General features: G+C 49.5%; 2 protein-coding genes across 7 annotated transcripts in view; one reads left to right on the top strand and one right to left on the bottom strand.

Annotated features, from left to right (window-relative positions):
• Positions 1 to 3,921, top strand: part of ZNF395 (zinc finger protein 395) — a 48,379-nt gene extending 44,458 nt beyond the window's left edge. For 2 of the 3 annotated variants that reach the window (NM_001244495.1, NM_001244496.1), the window contains 2 exon segments: positions 472 to 575; positions 777 to 1,330. In NM_001244495.1, the coding sequence (NP_001231424.1) occupies positions 472 to 575; positions 777 to 888 (216 nt within the window). In that variant the 3' untranslated portion in view covers positions 889 to 1,330. 3 annotated transcript variants of the gene reach the window in all.
• Positions 5,837 to 20,110, bottom strand: part of PNOC (prepronociceptin) — a 32,952-nt gene continuing 18,678 nt past the window's right edge. For 2 of the 4 annotated variants that reach the window (XM_005670452.3, XM_005670451.3), the window contains exons 3-4: positions 10,182 to 10,578; positions 6,229 to 6,645 (exon numbers count right to left, since the gene is read on the bottom strand). In XM_005670452.3, the coding sequence (XP_005670509.1) occupies positions 6,560 to 6,645; positions 10,182 to 10,578 (483 nt within the window). In that variant the 3' untranslated portion in view covers positions 6,229 to 6,559. 4 annotated transcript variants of the gene reach the window in all.

Genomic DNA, 20,110 nt, shown 5'->3' with positions numbered 1-20,110 from the left:
TAGTTGACTTACAGCTTCATGGTAGTTTCAAATGTATAGCAGTGATTCAGTTATATATAATATGTGTGTATGTGTGTGTGCGTGTTCTTTTTCATATTTTTTTCCCCTTTAGGTTATTACAAAACATAGAGTATAGCTCCCTCTCTCCTGCAGGAGGTTAGCACATGTTGTAAAACCCAAGGGCCCAAATATGCCATTGAGGCAGTGCCATCCCTCCTGTTGTCCCACATAAGGTGGCATCAAATCCACAGGGCTCAGGCCAAGTGGCTCCTCTGTCCATGGCCCCTACTCTGTTGGGAGTGTGGCTTTCAAGGCCCACTTCTCATTCTCCACCTCACGCCCTGCCTGGCCCTGCCCACCCGTGCCCAGAGTCTCCTTCCGGAAAAGACCTCCTGGCACAAGGCGGGGCTCGGCGGTCCCCTCACCATTCACAACTGCCCTCTTGCTCACGGCTCCTGTCCCTGTGCCCAGGTCCGGAGCCGGTCGCTAAGCTTCAGCGAGCCCCAGCAGCCACCCCCTGCCATGAAATCTCACCTGATTGTCACTTCTCCACCCCGGGCCCAGAGCAGCGCCAGGTGAGACCGCAGCCTCCCTTCGCGCTCCTGTCCCTGCCCACCTCTCGCCCCCTGGGTCAGGTCCAGGGAACCAGGGGAGGGGGTCAGTCCTGGTGGCTCCCACTCCTTCTGGCCACTGCTCGTGGGCTCAGCCTCGGACCCGGCCCCTCTCCAGATCTGCCCACTAGTGCGTGACTGTCCCCTCCTTGCCCTGTCTTGCAGGAAAGCCCGTGGGGAGGCCAAGAAATGCCGCAAGGTATACGGCATCGAGCACCGGGACCAGTGGTGCACAGCCTGCCGCTGGAAGAAGGCGTGCCAGCGCTTCCTGGACTGAGCGTCCAGCGCCTGCCCAGAGGCCTGAGGACGGAGGCAGGCGTGACCCAAGCCCTCAGCAGAAACTGCAAAGCTAGAGAGTGGACAGTGGGAGTTTGGGCTCTATTGGCTAAGGTTTAATTCTTAAAACACTTTCCCCTCCCTTGCGGGAACGTTTTATTTTTTAAAAGAAAAGAAACAAAAATATTTTTTTTTTCCTCTAAAATAGGAAAGAGCCAAAACCGACCAAGGGTATTCTGCAGTGAACCAGAGACCAAAGAATTGATTAACCGTCCCCCCCCCCCCAACATCCCGCCTCTAGGGGATTAGTCTGTACCTACGGAAAGAAGGAGCAGCTCATTCTGTTTCCTGCCGAGTTGGTGAATTCTTTGCTCTCTCACCTCTTCCAGAAGGGACTATGAGCAAGATGAATTTACTTTTCTTACAGAAAAAAAAAAAAAAAAGCAGGTTTCTGGCTGATGACTCAGAGAGCAGGGCCCGCTGAGGATGGGGTGGAGAGACAGGAGGGGTGGGTATCAGTGTGCAGCCGGCTCTCTTCTCCACCCGAATCAGCCAAGGGAGACCTTGTCCTCCCCAGGCGGCTTCCATAGAAGTGAAAGGAAAACCCTTGAATCCCCGTTCCCTCAGACGTTGGGTCGCAGCCCAACAGATGGTGCGTGTGGCTTCTTCTCTAAGCCCAGACGCATGCGTTTGTAAAGACTGTCCCCGAAGAGCTGAGCCAAAAGGCCAAACCGAATTCACGCCTTGCAGTGTGGCAGTTAAACACTACCTTGATCAGTCCTTTGCTCTTTCCTTGAGGAGAGGTGAGAGGGTGTAGTATTGCTGAGAGCTCCCTGCCGTTCCCGAGTGAATCAACTCCCTCCAGCTCTGGACGACACCTGGGGAACACCTGGGGAACGCTGTGTTTTCTGTCATGGTGTATTCAGAAGCCTCTCTCTGATTAACGTTCCCTTTGTTTGGGTGGGAGACCCCTCCCCAGGGAAGGTACCTCCCCATCTCTGGTCTCAGCAGGGATCTCCCCACCTCCCTCCAAGGCTGCAGACAGGGTTGTCCAAGAGAACAGACGGAAAGGTAGGTAGCAGCTCCCACCATGAGGGGAGAGCATAGAGCGGTCCCCAGTTGGTCCACGGGCTCACCTGCCCCTTTGGGGACCATCTCGTTTTGTAAGGTGATGGGTAGGACAGGGCTCTTCAGGCTCTTCTGGGTTTTTACCAGTGTTGGTGCAGACCGTGTGATGCGGAGGGCCGGTTGGATATGGTGTCACCTTCCCAGCCATCTGCTGGGCACCGAGTCTGCCTGATGGCAGGAGGGGGTGGTTAGAGTCCTAAGATCATTGAGGTGGACCTGGGGTTGCATTACCAGCTGCTGGTGCTTCTGGAGGCCTCAGGAATTGAGCAGAGCCTGGACTTTGTTGCTTGGGAGATAAACAAAGCTGTTCTGGAGGTGGGAGATGTGGGGAGTTCTGTGCCGGGAGGGGTCAAAGAATCATAAAGGCCAGGTGAGCTGGACTGAAGGCAGGGCCCTTTTTTTATCACAGAGCCTCACCTTTCTTCTGAGCTGGACTGGTCTGGGGACTCCTCAGGGCTTGCATCTAGGGGTCAGGGGCCAGGGCCTCCCATCAAGCCACTTCTCGGGGGCCTGAACGGCAGCGTCCAGACCTTGGCTGTGGTTGAGCTGTCCTCTTGGTCCCGCTGGGAAGAGCCTTGAGGACACCTTTCAGTCAGAGATAGGAACCCGAGAAGAATGGGATGATGTCGTGAAGGGCAATAGTGATTGGGTTTGGGGACAGAAGGGAAAGATACTCATAGGCATGGGTGTCTTTGATGGTGATGGGGTATATTTTTATAACTTAGTAAAAAAAAAAGAAAAAAAAAAAGTATCTGGAATTCTGTCCCTTGGTGAAGCTCGAAACCAGGCCAGCAAGCGTGCCTGGTTCTTCCTCCAGCCCCTTGAATCTCCCTGAGAATTAACCGCTATTGCAGGGTGTTGCTGTGCCGATGCCTCGCTCCCTGAGCTGGCCACTTGCAGGTCCTCCCAAGCAGGGAGGGGGCCTTTGAGACGGGGCAGCGCCTTCCCTTCCCTTCTCAATCTGAGCTCTTGCTGGGCCTCGCCTTTTCGAAACGCTGTTTTAATTCCCCCTCAGTTTGGACCGTGTAGATAGAACTGGCTGTAAAGATTGTCTCTGTCACTGGTGCACGGAGCAGAAAAGGGAGAAGGAATTGATGCAACAATTTAAAAACTGAGGGTTTTTCTCTTTTTTCATTTTTTTAAAAAAATTGTCCTGGTGCGGCTTTCCCTGTCAGCATTTGCTCCTGCCTCCTTTCTGGTGGCAGTGGCCTCCTCTGGCGTCCCTCCTCTCGCCGTTCTGTCTCGTAGCTGTCGTGTTGGTTCTTGACGTGTGGTTCTGTCCTGGAGTTGTCCCGTGCGTCTCTTCTTGGAGGGTGGGGGTGGCTTGTGACCTGGTCCCGTGATCACGCCTGTTTTCTTCATCTCTCTATCTCTCCCTACTGCCCAGCCCACCTGGGTGGCAGGACCTGCTGGAAGGCAAGATGCCTCAGGTGTGCGCTGGAAACTAACAGGACTGATGGGCAAGAGCAGGTGCCTTGGGAAGGTCTTTCTTCCAGGGATGTTACCCTTATTCAGAATATTTCTGGAAAGTACCTTTGGAGTCTGTGGTGCCTGCCTTGAATAGCCTTAACGATCCTGCATTTGCACCCACGCCTGTGCATCACTGCACAGAGAGCCTGCAGTCAAATGAGGTCAGGGGTGCAAAGCACAAGGCCAAGGGGTGAGTAAAATGGCTTGAGTTTAAAAATGTGATTTCTAAGCCGGCCGTGAAAGCAGTTTTGTACTTTGAGAGAGCATTCTGAGCAGCATCTCCATTGTTGCGGTTGGCCCACGGCTGGCCTCCTTGGAGGGTGTCATGAATTTGGATGTGGAAACTCTGATTTGTTTGAAGAAATCTGTCCTGTTACTTTCTGGCCCTCCCAGGCTCTGACCTTACCAGGGGCAAAAAAAAAAAAAAAAAAAAAAAGAAAAAAAGAAAAGAGGGAGATGAATCCCATCTGTGAACTTGTCTTACTGGCGCCTTTTCCCCCAGCTGTCTTCCAAGTATTATTTTTACTGTTAAAAATTTTTTTAAAAAATGTGAAATGTAATGTTTTTACAGCAACAATATGAAATATATTTTATAAGGAATAAAATGGTACATTGTCTGGTTTAATGTGTGCCTGGCCCCCTTGCCCTGTACCCCTACAAAGAATCAGATTATCCTTGTTCTTGGTGTTAAACAAGTGGTAGTCCTGGGGGCGGAGCACACGCACTCCTTTGCTTATAATAACAACCGTTCCTGTTGTGGCTTAGCTGGTTAAGGACCCGATGTTGTCTCTGTGAGGATGCAGTTTCGATCCCTGGCCTCGCTCAGTGGGTTAAGGATCAGTGTTGCCGTGAACTGTGGTGTAGCTTGCAGATGTGGCTCGGATCTGGCATTGCTATGGCTCTGGAGTAGGCCGGCAGCTGTAGCTCAGATTTGACCCCTAGCCTGGGAACTTGCATGTGCTGTGGATGCGGCCCTAAAAAAAAACCAGGCAGCATTACGAGGGACCTGGCCAAGTGCTTATTACATGGATTACCTGAATAACCCTATGAAGGAGTTACTTGTCATCGCATTTTATTTTTTAATTAAAAAAACTTTTATTTTTGGGAGTTCCCACTGTGGTACAGTGTTTAAGAATCTGACTGCACAGCTCGGGTTCCCGAGGAAAGATGGGTCAATCCCAGCCCTGTGTAGTAGGTTAAGGATCCCGTGTTGCCACAGGTATGATATAGGTCACAGCTGCAGCTCAGATTCAGTCCCCAGCCCAGGAACTTCCATATGTTATGGGTGTGGCCATAAAATTTAAAGAAAAAGTCTTCTTATTTTTAAAATTTTCATTTATTTAACTTTATTTTCTTCATCTTGTCATTCCCATTTTACAGATGAGAGTGAAGCACAGAGGTTAGAAAGCCTCACCCAAAGTTGTCATTTGAGAAATAAAGGCACTAGGATCGAAATCCAGGCAGTAACTATTTTCTGTACTAGTGGGATGGTGGTCTTGGTCCTGGTCCTGAGTTGCTGGGGAGCAGGCAAGTGACTGAGGAGAAAATCGGTCCCATTCTGTTTCTGGAGTGAGTTCTGACCCTAGGGAGCAACAAGGGGCTGTTTCCGCAATTCCTGGATTCCGTGTCCTGTGATGGCCCAAAGGGCTGGTTCAGAGCTGACCTGGGTGGAAGGGTGCTAAAAGCAGAAAAAAGTGCCTCACGCTTGTAGCGCTGAGACTGCTTTATGCACTTTGAGGTATCTCTGGGAGTAGGTTCTTGGGTCCCCTGATGTCACCTATCGGGGAGGTGAGGCCACTAGATTACGTCCTAAGTCAAGCACATAAGTCGGCTGGTGTGGGAGGTTGTCCTTGGCCTTTTTCCTTCCCTTGGGGTAGATCAGAGGACTTCCTTCTCCCCCTTCCCTTTGCCCTTGCCCTGCCTCATCTAAGAAAACCCCAAATAGAATTGCTGTTCTACTGCAATTCCCCCACTCTCTCCCTGCACACGCCCCCTCTTGCCCCATCCCCCCATCAGTTAAACTGCCTTTGGGCTGGACATTGTCTGTTTGCAGCCCTGGGCCCTCCCAGGCCTACCTTATGGCTGCATCCGAGGACCCTCTAACTTTCTGGCTGCTAGTTAGGTTTGAACAACAGGAGTTTGAAAGGCTGGAGGAGAGAGGAGTTGGGGTATATAAACCTTGCAATGTGTGAGTGGCTGTTCCACCTGATGACCACTAGAGGGAGCCACGGTTCTCCCTGGGTTCCAGGAGCACCTCTAATGGGGGGCGGTGTCCCCCCAGTTCCCCAACAGAGCGTCTTACCCCCCCTTACAGATTTCCCACAGCCAGTCTACTTGTGTAGCCATTTGCCCCTCCTCAGTGACTCCGTTTGGGTAGAGCAGCAGTTTCTTGGCTGAACTGATCATTACCCTCTTAACATGTTTCCTGTTAATTGGGGCCCAATGCGAAGGTCGCAAGCCAGCAGGCTGTACATCACCTGGCTCTTGTTAACAATGCACATTTCTAGTGAGTCAGAAACTGGAGGTGGAGGCGCAGCAGCCTGGCCCCCTCCATCCCGCCGGGCTCTTCACAGAGCTGTGGGCTTGGATCTGGGGTGTTTCTGTTCCCGTATCTCACCCGTCACACTTTACATAAAGCAGAGCCACCCGCTTTTTCCTCTGCCTCCCAAGAGAGGCGGCTCTGGTGGTGTGTCTGAGGTCTGTGCTGCTCAGTTCCTCCACTTAAAAACAACCAACCAATGTATTAACCATTTGCTCAGTAGAAGTTTAATGGAGAAATATCTGTTGAAAACAATCATTCAAAAAGAACAGCTCTTTTACAAACAAGTTATGGCAGTGACAAGTCAAAACCCCCGGCTTGATTTGTTCCTTTAACCCACCCTGAGAAGAGCGAAGAGGCGGGTGAGAAGGAAAGATGGGGCCATTTGAATGGTAGCTGGAGGAATTACAAAAATACACTCTGGTGTAGCAACAGGATTATCATGAAACATGCCATGGGGTGGGTGGAGGAAGTGGGGGAGATAACCAGACAGGGGCTGGGCCCTAGGGGTGGAGGCCTGGAGGCAAGGCTAGTTTCAGTGCCTCGGGGAAGAAGGAATCCCGATTCCCAGCCGGCAGGTCTGGGGCTGGAGACATGCTGATTTGGGGATTGCCCGGACACCTGGGGAGACAGAAAGGGTTACAGTGGCAAACCCGATACTTTTTCTGACCCTTCAATCCTATTTGCCCTAATGACTGAGCATTAGAAAGGAGGCAAAGAAAAGCTATCATCTGGAGTTTCCCCTGTGGTGGGTTTAAGGATCCCGCGTTACTGCAGCTATGGCATACGCTGCAGATGTGGCCCAGGTTGGATCCCTGGTCTGGGAACTTTCATATGCCATGGGTGCAGCCAAAAAAGAAAAAAAAAAAAAAAAAAAAAAAGAAAGGAAAGCAATCCTCTGAATAAATAGCTCCTAAAGCAGTGAGAAGTGTTCCCTGACTCTACACACCTGCTTTCCCTGCCCGCCTCCCCCAGTGGCAGGACCAACAGACTAAAGGGAGGGGGTGGGCCGTGGGCTGGGACTTGAAAAGCATAGAGTAGCCTTCCCCCCCAACCCCTCCCAGAAACAGATCTCTTATCTCTGCTATTTGGAATCTGTGTAACTCCTCAAGCTACATAGAGCCCTGGTTTATGGCTCTCTTACCCTGCAAGTGTTAACTTCACTAATTCCTTAACCAGGAATGAATCCACTCACTTTCCCTGTCAGGATCAAGCCTTGGGGCAGTAGAAGAGAGGAGGGAAGTATAGGGCCAGGGAAAGGGACAGTAGACACAGGGACCGGTTGTGCACTTTTCACAGGCTTGCCCAGGACTGGCCCTGTATCCCAGTGTCCCTCCTTTCCGGGACATCCTCACACTTTGTGAATGGGGTTCTTCTTTTTTTTTAAAGAACATATTTATTTTCCTTTTTAGGGCTACACTTGCAACATATGGAAGTTCCCAGGCTAGGGGTCGAATTAGAGCTGCAGCTGCCAGCCTACACCACAGCCACAGCAACAGGGCATCTGAGCCATATCCTTGACCTATACCACTGCTCACAGCAAGGCCAGATCCTTAACCCATTGAGTGAGGCCAGGGATCGAACTCGCATCCTTGTAGATGCTAGTTGGGTTTGTTACCGCTGAGCCACAGTGGGAACTCCTGAATAGGCTTCTGTATCCCATGTGTTAGGTGGTGCCCTTTCCTCCAGTCTTCTACATCTGGGTTGGTGCTGGGTATCTCAGGATCCAGAAGAGCTCTGGCCTCAGGGATTCCTTCCCACCCCCCGCCCCATTGGGGAGACCTCAAGCTCATGTGGGGCTGCTTGGGGTGTGTACAGGCAAATCAGGACAGGTTTAAGGGACTCATAAATACACATCCATGCTGGAATTCAGCAACCACGAGTGTGTGGGAAAAAGATGGAGCAAGATGCTCACAGGAGGAGAGCCATCAATCACACCCAAATGAGCTGGTTAGTATCTCTAGTGTTACTATCAAGAACTGTACATCTTGGAGTTCCTGTCATGGCTCAGTGGTTAATGAATCCGACTAGGAACCATGAGGTGGCAGGCTTGATCCCTGGCCTTGCTTAGTGGGTTAATGATCCGGCGTTGCCATGAGCTGTGGTGTAGGTCACAGACACGGCTCGGATCTCGCATTGCTGTGGCTCTGGTGTAGGCCGATGGTTCCAGCTCCGATTCGACCCCTAGCCTGGGGACCTCCGTATGCCATGGGCGTGGCCCTAGAAAAGACAAAAAGACAAAAAAAAGAACTGTACATCTTGAGCAAAGCCGCAGACGGATGCTGGTTACCAGTTATGTTTCAGTACCGCTCAGAAGCTTAATCGAAAACTGGAGAAACCAATTGCCTGAATAGGAGCTCAAATCGTTTAAAAATAGGTTGATTCCTGCTAATGTGACTGATTTGAAACCCTTCTTAAACTGTCTTTCTTTAAAGAAAATGGTTGCAGTTCAGAGTTGGATGTGTCTTCAGTGCCCCTCAAGAGTCACTTTAAAGAGAAATGTCTTTAAGATTCAAAAGAATCCAGTCCATGCTAGTTCTGAAAGATTTACCATTAGGTCCTGTGTAGATATGGTTTGGGAAAAATAGAATACTTGTTAAGGATCCAAGAATATGACTTCACAAAAACCATGCAGGTTAATTCAAGGCCTTCAGAGATTAGTCATTCTGCTAAAATAAACACAGCAGCCTTTGCCTCACAATACATATACCCATATTTGGCAATAGACCTTTTGCAAACAAGGCAGCCTACCTGCAAAGAGCTACGTGGGCTGCCCCCTGCCAAAGTGTGTGTACCAAAGACCAACACGTGTATTAATATACTTTGAAGGAAGATTATTAACAGTCGGCTAGCTTTAATGCACAGGAAGCAAAATAAAACAGTAAGTGCAAACTTTTTTTCTTGTATGCTTCTGAGTCAGGGAAGAGCCCCAACTTGAGTTAAGAATGTTTGGGGAATGTTTTTGATCAACCGATTAGTTCTTTCTATTAGGGGAAGTTTCTAGACGGTTTAAAGAGAGACAGGAGACCCTGAAGATAATCATATTCCCATCTATGAATTAAGGAGGCACTTAGGCTTGATGGTTAGGATCTTTTTAGATTATCAGAAAATTCCATGGAGCTAGTTCCTTGCACCACTTAAAGGTTGATGGGCTGAGGAAAGCTGAGATTCTAATGACTGGGCAATAAGTGAGGATCTCTGGTGCTTGTTATCTGAACTCTTGTAAAGATACATGTATAAACGTACCTGTGGGGGTAAGAACAAACCAGAGGGGACAGAGGATGAGGGAAGCAAACAAACACAAGACAAAAATGGTGCCTGGAAAAGTGAAGAAAGGCGATGACCCCTTAGTCCTCCTAAAAACGACTCAGGGCACTTGGGCCGGATTCTCAGAGCTTTGCTCAGGTGCCATGGGCTGTAAAGAATCTGCCCATTTCTGGCAAAGTGGTCGGATGGACAAGTGATGTGTGGAAGAAAGAAAAGCAGAATGTGTCCTGACAAGAACTGGTCCAAACCAGCACCCCTTGATGTGGAGAGAGTGGGGAAGTTTAATGGTTTCCACCGACTCCAGTCACCTTAAGATTCAGAGGGGTGGAGGGTGGGGGGTGGGGATAGCTAAGCCATTTTTGAAGGCGAAATAGCACCAGCACAGCCACGGAAATCAGACTCTCGGCAAGTGGCTAAGTGCAGGTCCAGCTCTTGGTTCTTGGAGATAGTCTCTAGAGGAAAGGTGAGCTGAATGGTTTCTATGGCAACCAGATAGGCGGATTGGTCCACTTAACTGTCCCCATAGTAACTAAGCTCCTGGAGAGCTACAGAGGAATTAGTTATCTTAACACACGACTATTATCCCCATGGTAACCAATCTCTTAATGGCAGTGGCCAGCATGGGGAACGATCCCAGGAAAATCTTGGCTCCCAGAGAAAGGTGGGCAGAAGGCAGGGAGGTGACTTCGGCTCCCAGGAGCTGAACACCTGGAGGTGGTGCGGGGAGTGTGTATGTGTTTGGGGGGGAACGTCTTCCCCGGGCCTGGGAGGAGGGCTAACAGGGGAATAGGAGGTTTCTTCTTGCCCCCAGCTCATTTGGGCCCAACTCACTCATGGGGTTGAAGTGGACGGTGCAGCTGGGAGGGGCTCCCCTTCCGGCTACGCATTACCATTCTGGTGCAGGGTGCGCCGGCGCTGGCTGGACTGCAGGCTCAGGACCAGGTACTGCCTCATAAACTCACTGAACCGCTTTTGGTTGGCCAACTTCCGGGCCGACTTCCGGGCCCCCGTGAAGCCCCCGAACCTCTTCTGCAGCTGCTTCTGCTCCGTCCCTCCAGCCTCATCCATGCCGGGCTTGGTCCCTTCCTGGGCTTGGAAGAGGCTCCGGACACGGGGCATCCGCTTCAGATGCTGCATCTCAGAGGCTCTTGGCTGGTAAAGAGTGGCCGCCACGTGGTCTGGGTCGGCAGGGCTGAGCTGCCAGGAGGAGCCTTTGGCCATGACCTTGGTGCATGGAGTCCAGAGGGGACTGGTGAAGACCTTCCCTTCACACTCGAGGATGCACACCTGCAAAGACAGAGGTGAGAGGAAAGAGAAAGACCAGGAACATCTCTTAGTTCAAGGCACTGGGGAGACAAAGTATCCAAAGTACTCTCGGTACCAACTGCAAGTACTTCTGAAGCATCTGTACCGAGCAGCAGTTTGACATGTAGTTATCCAGGTTCATAAGGATTTCAGAGTTGGAAAGAAAGAGAAAACTGGCCCAGCTCTGTCATTTTACCAACAAAGAAAGCTGGGTCTCAGAGAGGTGAGATTAACTCACCCCAGGTGACACAGCAGGTTAACAGAAATGAATGTGCCACATTGTACCTGGTTAGAGCCTTAGTTGGGTTTGGGGAGCCAAGCTTAGCTCATCAGGCTGACTCATAAAGAATTTTATTTTGTTCCCTTATTAGGCTTAGGTCAGATGGCTTTGAGAAATCAGGGATGTCAAAGCATATAGTTTAATCTGCATGGTTATTTGAAAGTCACCAGGTAAAGATCAACTTTGGTGTGGTTCATTTTTCACAACCCCCCAACACTAGTCATCACTGCCTATGCGTCAATTAGAGAAAATGGGGTCAAGACCATTTGGGATGCTGGTAGGTTGGGCAATCTGGGACCATCAGATGCAATCCAGTAGACCCGCTAGTGCCCAGGAACTCCTGCTGTGGTGCCAGCCACCTCCTACTTCTCATCTAGGTCACCAGCCTGATGTCCCAGCCAGTCCTGGACTTGGCTCCCTTCCTCCCACGTTCCTGTCTGGGTCTCCTGGAAGCCTCTGCCTCCGACTTTCCCCCTATTTGCTGTTTCAGCTTCACCCTTGAATGCTCCTCTCTGGTTTCCAGCCTTAACCAGATGAAAACCCCACTTCGACCTGACCTTGACATCATGGTCAGCAGGAAGCTGCAGAGCCCTTTGTTAAAACTTTGAGTCTTTACTTGGCTTACAGTCATCAGGAGTTACTTCTCTACCTGAGCAGGTGTGGGACATGAGAAGACTGACCCATTGGTCCTACCAGGAAGTAGGAACACCCACCCAGGTGTTCGGAGTGGCAGAGATGCCCCTAGGGCAGCGTTTCCAACCTGATCCCTATCCAAGGAGTGAGAGGTTCGTGGAGCTTAAATCACAGACCTCACAGGCTGTTCCATCAAACCCTCAAAAAATTTCCTTCAATCTGACTTTTCCTGAAAGCCTTTGCCACTGCCAACCCTGCCCTCTTGTTCCCTGCTAAGCTTCTCCAAGATGTGATCTGTTTCTTTGCCTCCATCTCAGCATCTGCCACTTGCCCCTCAACTCCTTGAAATCTGCCTCCCACCCTCATCCCTCCACTAACCTTCCTTCTCGAGGACCTCCAGTGACTTCCCAGTCATTAGACCCTGCTTAGCCCTCATTCTCCTTGACCTGCAGCATTTGGTGACGGGGACCACACCCTCCTGAACCTGCTCTTTCTGATGTTGCACTCACCTCTCGGACTGTTTGTGCACTGTCCTCTTGTGTTCCTCAGATTCTGTCTTTAAATATCTCATCTCCCTTTCCAATATGCTCCTTGGTGACTTTGTCCTTTTCTGTGATTTTGGTCATCATGTCTTTCAGGACATCCCAGGTATCTATGTCCAACACCCATTATCTCCTGAAGTCCAGACAGTTCTCTGATCCCTGTCTGTTATCTCATTAAGTGAAGTTTTTTTGTTTTTGTTTTTGTTTTTTGTTTTTGTCTTTTTTGCCTTTTCTAGGGCTGCACCCGGGCACATGGACGTTCCCAGGCTAGGGTCCAATTGGAGCTGCAGCTGCCAAGCCTATGCCAGAGCCACAGCAACGCAAGATCTGAGCCGCGTCTGCAACCTGCACCACAGCTCACGGCAATGCCACATCTTTAACCCACTGAGCAAGGCCAGGGATCGAACCCACAACCTCATGGTTCCTAGTCAGATTCATTAACCACTGAGCCACGACGGAAACTCCCTAAGTGCAATTTGTTAAGAATAAAGCCAACCTTCCCTTCTGGAGGCTGCCAATTGCCCATTTTCTACCCATCTCCCATCTTCCTCAATAAAAGAACACTTGTTTTCTTCCTGAGGGCCACCTGCATGTTTCCCAGCCTCCTCTGTAGCCAGAGGTGGCTGATGACATATACGTGAAATTGACTAGGAGCCCTTCTGGGCATTTAGGAGGCTGACTTATCTGGGAAGAACATCTTTTTTTTTTTTTTTTTTTTTTTTCCTTTTTCCTCCCCTTCCTCCAGTCTCCTACTTAGGACATTTTGGCCGATGCTCCCTGGGCCAGCTTGAAACCACGAGGTAACTTGGAGGATGGAAGCCATATGAGGGTGGCAGCTGTGCGAGGATGGAAGCAGAAAGAGGAGTCTGGTGATGTGATGGAGCTGCCATGTCAGCCCTGGATTGGCCACCGCCTGACTTCTTTATGAGGGATCAAATCTCCTTCTTATTTTTTTTCCTTTTGGCCACACCCATGAACCTGTGCCACAGCAGTGACCCAAGCCATAGCAGTGACAAAACCGATCCTTAACCTGCTGAGCCACCAGGGAACTTCAGAATCTCCATCGTATTAAAGATGTTACTTCAGGTGTTTGTGACTAGCAGGTGAGTTTAATTCTCATCTGATATACTTTCTTCAAACAAGTCTGTCCTTCTGCTCTATGTCTCCGTCTGAACGGCGCCTTAGTCCCCAGTTGACTCAGGGATTTGAACCCTAAGCGTCTCTCCAGCATCTCCCTTCTCACGACCCTATTCCTCCATCCAATCCATAGGTAAGTCTGTCTCCTCCTCGCCATCCCTTCTACTTAATTCCTTCTTGGGGTGTAGTGGCTTCCTCATGGACCTCTCCAGCTCTGATCTTTGCTTTGCCTTAATCCATTTTATATCCCTGGCAGAACTGTCTTCCTGAAGAATAGATCTAATCATATTATCACTTACCCACAACCCTCCTGTATTTTGTCTTTGTCAAAAATAACTCCATACTCCTGGGAGTTCCCGTTGTGGCTCAGCGGTTAAGGAACCAGATGAGTATCCATGAGGATGTGGGTTCGATTCCTGGCCCTGCTCAGCGGGTTAAGGATCTGGCTGTGAGCTGCATGCGGCATAGGTTGCAGATGCGGCTCGGATCGCACATGGCTGTGGCTGTGGCTTAGGCCGGCAGCTGCAGCTCTGATTTGATGCCTAGCCTGGGAATTTCCATGTGCCGCGGGTGCGGGCCCCCCCCAAATTAAAAAAAAATAATAATCTAAAACATCTCCAAACTCCTGAGCAGAGCATTCAAGTCCCTCCCCCACCTGGTCCTTGCCCATTTTCAGTCTTAGTTCCAAGTCCCCCTCAAAACACCCCCATCCATGTTCCTGGTGCCTCAAACACACCAAGCTCCCTGCATTCCCCACATGCCTTTTCTCACTCTGTTCCCTCTGATGGAAGAATCTCCTTCCACCTGTCTCTGAGGCCAGTCAAGCTCCACAGCTACCCCTCCATGACACCGGTCTTCTGGCTCCCTGGCCAGAACTGCTCTCTGCTGCCTCTGGGCTGCCACAGAACTCTCCATCGCTCTTGCAGAAATCTGGATGCTTAGTATAATTCTAACACCTTACAGGAGTAGATGTTAGAGTAGGACCCATGAGGGACCACATCTTGCTCATGAAGGAATCTTCTCCATCCAGTAAATAGGAGGCTTTCAGTAGAGGTTTGCTGCCCTGAGCTAAATTAAGCAAGAAGTCACTTTATATTTAGCTAAGGGTGACACAAGTAGAAAAAAATTTTTTAAAAAGAAAAAAGATAGGAAATAGAGTCACTGGAAGAACAGGAGTGGCAGCTAGTTGCAACCAGACTCGAACTCCCCCAGCACTTAGCACACGCTTCTGATTTAGTACCTGTTGCAACTCTTCATTTTCCTGATTCCTTATCTGTCCCATTAGACCACGGTTCTTAACCTTTTGGGGGTCATGGACTCTTCTGAGAATCTAATGAAAGCTTTGGACTCACCCTTTCACCATCTAAATGCACATGTGTGTCACATTTAGGGGGCTCATGAGTCTTCTAAAGCCTCGCCATGGACAGGCATCTGTGGACTCCAGGCTAAGCACCTCTCTACTTGTCTGTAGCTGGGCTGTGGGGAGCGTGATGCATTCCAGGCATCCAATAGCTGGAATGCAAAGTAGAGTCCATCGTGAGGCTGGGAAGTGGAGAGAATCAAGAGGAGAAAGAGGGGATCCGCAGCTGAAGTCCCCCATGGCCACAGTGGGAGAAGCCCTGACTCTTCGTAACACATCAGCAAAGTGTTGCCTAAAATTCTAGCCCTAGGAGTGATCTTAGGCAGCACTTGGTCAAGTGGGTCCTACAGCTGGGTGTGAATCCAAATCATCTGCAGAACTTTTCATTTTAATTTATTTATGGGGGGCTGCACTTGGGGCATATGGAATCCTGGGCCAGGGATCAAACCTGCGCCCCAGCAGTGACAATGCCTGATCCTTAACCTACTGCACCACAAGAGAAGAACCTGTAGAACTTTTAAAACACTTGTTAAATCTCTCAGGAATAGGAGTTCCCATTGTGGCACAGTGGAAATGAATCCGACTAGGAACCATGAGGTTGGGGGTTTGATCCCTGGCCTCAATCAGCAGGTCAAAGGTCCAGTGTTGCCATGAGCTGTGGTGTAGGTCGCAGATGCGGCTCAGATCCAGCATTGCCGTGGCTGTGGCATAGGCCAGCGGCTACAGCTCTGATTAGACCCCTAGCCTGGGAACCTCCATATGCCCTGAGTGCGGTGCTCAAAAGACAAAAAAAAAAAAAAAAAAAAAAAGAAAAGACCAAATCTCTCAGGAATAGAACCAGGGCTTAAAGCCTATTTTTTCAAAGCTCAGGTAACTCTGATATTTGCCCAGGTTTGAAAACCACTGACAGTGGTTAACGAATCCGACTAGGAATCATGAGGTTGCGGGTTCAGTCCCTGGTCTTGCTCAGTGGGTTAAGGATCTGGCATTGCCGTGAGCTGTGGTGTAGGTTGCAGACTCGGCTCGGATCCCGCGTTGCTGTGGCTCTGGCGTAGGCCGGTGGCTACAGCTCCGATTGGATCCCTAGCCTGGGAACCTCCATATGCTGCGGAAGTGGCTCTAGAAAAGGCAAAAAGACAAAAAAACAAAACAAAACAAAAAAAACCCCCAAAAAACCAAAAAAGAAATCCACTGACATAGCCCATGTTTGCCTATTGCAATGTGGTTCAGTAATGGGTTTAAAACTAAGCTGAGATAACAGTATAACCTGAATAGAACTCAAATGTTTCAAATTCCACCCCAGGACATTTCCTACCCAGTGACCTCTCTGTGCTTGCAATATGAACTGGTGGAAACTAATGGGAAAATAAGGATTCTGTGAGCAATGTTCTGATGGGGAAATTGCTCATTTTCTGCTAGACCAGAGAGAAAAAAGAGACGGTTTCCAGTGGGAGCGCCACTCTCCTTCACTAGTAAGGTTTCCAAGGAGCACCTTTGCCCAGACCACCTGCTGGCCAGGGCTGGTGATGTTGGCCCCTGCTGATCCTCGAGCTTTTTCTAAGCATGTCTTTTCCATTTAAGGTTTCCTCAGAGATGCTGCCAGAACCAAGATGTCGTTAGTGCCAGCTCAGTGTGATACACAGAGACACCACTTTTTCACACCCACAAACTCACTGGGTAAGAAAGAAGGACAGACAAATTCCATAGATGGGAAGGGGGGAGTTTAGAACAAGAGTACTGCACAGCCGAGTGTTCTTGAAGAATCACTACTGGGGGAGTTCCCCTCATGGCTCAGCAGTAAAGAACCCAAATGGTAGCCACAAGGATGTGGGTTCGATCCCTGGCCTCGCTCAGAGGGTTGGCGATCCTGCGTTGTCGTGAGCTGTGGTTACAGCCGTGGCTTGGATCTGGCATTGCTGTGGCTGTGGCATGGGCTGGCAGCTGCAGCTCTGATTCCACCCCTAGCCTGGGAACTTACATATGTCGCAGGTGCAGCCCTAAAAACAAAGACAAAAGGGAAAAAAAAAGAATCACTACTGGGGCTGGCTAGAAGACACTCTTAGTCTACACCCCTGGAGATTCTGATTCAGTAAGCCAAAGGTGGGGCCTAGGAATATGCATTTTCAAATGTCCCAGGAGATTCTGAGGCTGGACTATGCTCTGAGAAACCCTGCTTTGGAACTTGCTCCAAGGAGGAAGGAGCCGTCATGGAAACATATGGTTGGGACCCTGTAGAGGGTCACTTGGGTCTGTACTTGGCCTGCTCCTGAAACACTCTGAAGAAAACCAGGTACTAACAATTTGTAATTCATCTTTTGAGATTATCGTCCTATTGGGTTATTGCTGTATGTTGGACTTCAAGGCCCCTTCAAGGAGACTGAACTCAAAGCCTCTGGCCAAGACAGAATTACCAGGCCCTTATCATCGCCCCACCCACCTCATTGTAATGTCCCTTCCCCACCTGGAGCAACCTGTCCCACTCCTTCCTGCCCTCTATGAAGAAAGGAGGCCCACTCTTCACCCTGCCCCTGTGGGCCTTATATGCCCCCAAACAACCAGCAAGTGGTGGGCTATAAAAACAGACACTTAGAGGAAGTCAGGTCACTGAGGTAACAGCATCTCCTGCCTCAATAAACTTGTCTTCACTTTGCTTCGGATCCGGAAATTCTTTTCCAACCCATATGTACAGACCATAACACTCTATATCAGTGGGTCTCAACTGGGGGCAGTTTTACTGCCCCCCCCCACACACTCTGGGGACATCTGGCAATACCTGGAAACATTTTTTTTTTCTTTTTAGAGCTGCACCTGTAGCATATGGAAGTTCCCAGGTAAAGGGCTGAATCCGAGCTGCAGCTGCTAGCCTACACCACAGCCACAGCAATGCCAGATCTGGTCCACGTCTGTGACCTACACCAGAGCTCAAGGCAACTCTGGATCCTTAACCCACTGAGTGGGGCTGGGGATGGAACCTGGATCCTCATGGATACTAGTTGGATTCTTAACCTGCTGAACCACAACGGAAACTCGTGGAGACGTTTTTGGTTGTCACACAGCGTGTGGAAGCAAGGGATGCTACTGCTCTTTAATGAATAGAGGCCAAGTGTTACCAAACACAAATTCATGATGTACAGTGAGGCCAAGCAAACCTACATGTCAGAGTTTGGAGCAGAGAAAGGTTTGTTGCAGGGCCAAGCAAGGAGAATAGGTGGCTTGTGCTCAAACTCCTAACTTCCTAATGGTCTTTGGGGAGCAGTTTTTATAGGCAAAATGTAGGGTAAAAGCTGCCAGGTATGTGGTATGTGGCTTTCTTCTGATTGGTTGGTGGTGAGGCCATAGGACGGGGCTCCAGGAATCTTGTGCTCAGCCAGAGGTTACCACCCTCCACCGGGAAGGGGCCTTAGATCTGCAGAAGAGCCCACAGGTACTGTTAAGTGTATCCTTTGAGGCAGAATCAGGACCCTGCCCCAAGGCTGCACTATTGTTTCTTGGCTTCTCTTCCCTTGTCTCTGCCTAGCTCCCTTCCCTGATTAGTAACTGTTTGAATCTGACCTTTGGAACTCAGGGAAGATCAAGGAGACTGGACGAAACCGATTTTCTATTTATTCTTATTTTTCGTCTTTTGTCTTTTTAGGGCTGCACCCACAACCTATGGAAGTTCCCAAGTGCGGGGTGGAATAAGAGCTGTAGCTGCTTGCCTACACCACAGCCACAACAATGTGGGATCTGAGCCGAGTCTGCGACCTACACCACAGCTCAGGGCAATGCCAGATCCTTAACCCACTGAGCAAGGCCAGGGATCGAACCTGCATCCTCATGGATGCTAGTCAGATTTGTTAACTGCTGAGCCACAGTGGGAACTCTGAAACCTATTTTCTACGAACAAGAGAGGACTTGTACCCAGGGGGGCCCCACAAGGTCCTGCTCCGTTTCACAGAGACACTAACAAACATCCTACAAGGCATAGAATACCTCCACCCACAGCAAATAATTATCCAGCCTGAAATATCCACAGTGATGTGCCTGAGAAACCCTACTTTACAGAGTAAAGGAGAAAGCAGGAAAGTGTGGGGGGCACTGAGAAAGCCAGCAGAAGTGGAGAATTTTCAAGCTAAAATGGCCCTTTTTTTGGGGGGGGCGCACCTGCAGCATATAGAGGTTCCCAGGCTAGGGGTCGAATCGGAGCTATAGCTGCCGGCCTATGCCACAGCCACAGCAACTCGGGATTCAAGCCACATCTGCAACCTACACCACAGCTCATGGCAACCCTGGATCCTTAACCCACTGAGCGAGGCCAGGGATTGAACCCCCAACCTCATGGTTCCTAGTCGGATTCATTTCAGCCATGCCACGATGGAAACTCCTAAAATGGACTTTGAGCACACTTGTCCAGTCCTCACAGACTGGGTGGCCCAAAGTGCTTGTGGCATTTTTCCGATCCTTCAATTTTACAGGAACAGGTGGAAGCTGTTAAACCTAGAGGCGCTCAGATCTTCCCTGAGCCCCCGGGTTTCTAAGCCCAGATGGTAATTAGGCTGCGTGTCAATCAGAGAAAATGAAATCCTATGATCAAACCAGATGCAGAGCCTGTACTCAACATACTGTTAGATGAATTAGGTATTAACAAAATCATCTCAACTCTAGATTTAGGAGAAGGTTTGGGGCAAAAATGAGGAATCCAAATACACAGAAGCATTTGTAGCACCAGATGGGCATATGAGCTTAATGCCTAACCCTCAGTTTGAGGGACCCACCAGCCTCTTTCCAGAGCTGAGTTAATGGCCCGTTAAGTGAGCTGGACACGTTTTCACAGCCCATACTGATGACATTGCTATATTCAGCCGGAGTGTGGAAGGGCATCTGGAAAGTCCCAGATTGGTGCCAAATTGATCTGAAGAGCTGGGCTTGTGGCGAAATGGAACCAAGGTCTGTTTAGTTGTCTGGGATCAAAGATTAGGGAAACAGGGCCAAGAGACCATTGAAAGGAAAAGCAGCAGCCCACTGAGATTGTCACATTTCTGCCACTAAGGAATCAAGCCACATGTGACCAAGAGAGAGACATTTGGGATCTCTTTATTTTAGGAGGTTCTGCTAGCATATCTGAGGACGAACACTAGCAGCCAGCGGATGAATAGCACAAAGGAAATACATATAAGAAACTCCTCCTGCAAGTCAGCTACTAAGAGTTTTCATGTAATCCAGACAGAAAGTACTACCAGAAGGCTGGTTTCTTGTGCTATTAATTGAGTTTTAGGAAGTTTCTTTTTTTTCTTTTTTGGTTGGATATACCTGCAGCATGTGGAAGTTCTGGGGCTAGGGATCGAACCCATGCCACAGCAGTGACAATGCCAGATCTTTAACCTGCTGAGCCTCCATGGAACTCCAAGCTTCAGAAAGTTTTAAATAAATTTTCCAGGAATTTTGTTGCAGATTACCTTCTTTTTGTCTTGAAAACATCTCCGTGAACCTAGTTTTTTTACCTAAGTGGATGGGGTCAGTAGCATTCACAATTAGTTGAAAGCCCAGGCTGTTTCAAAGGTTTGGAAGGCGTGAGTCATTCAC

This window comes from Sus scrofa, chromosome 14 (genome assembly GCF_000003025.6).
Source record: "Sus scrofa isolate TJ Tabasco breed Duroc chromosome 14, Sscrofa11.1, whole genome shotgun sequence".
Classification (NCBI taxonomy): Eukaryota; Metazoa; Chordata; class Mammalia; order Artiodactyla; family Suidae; genus Sus; species Sus scrofa.
Note: the sequence above shows the minus strand (reverse complement) of the source record. Positions and strands in the feature narration are given on the sequence as shown.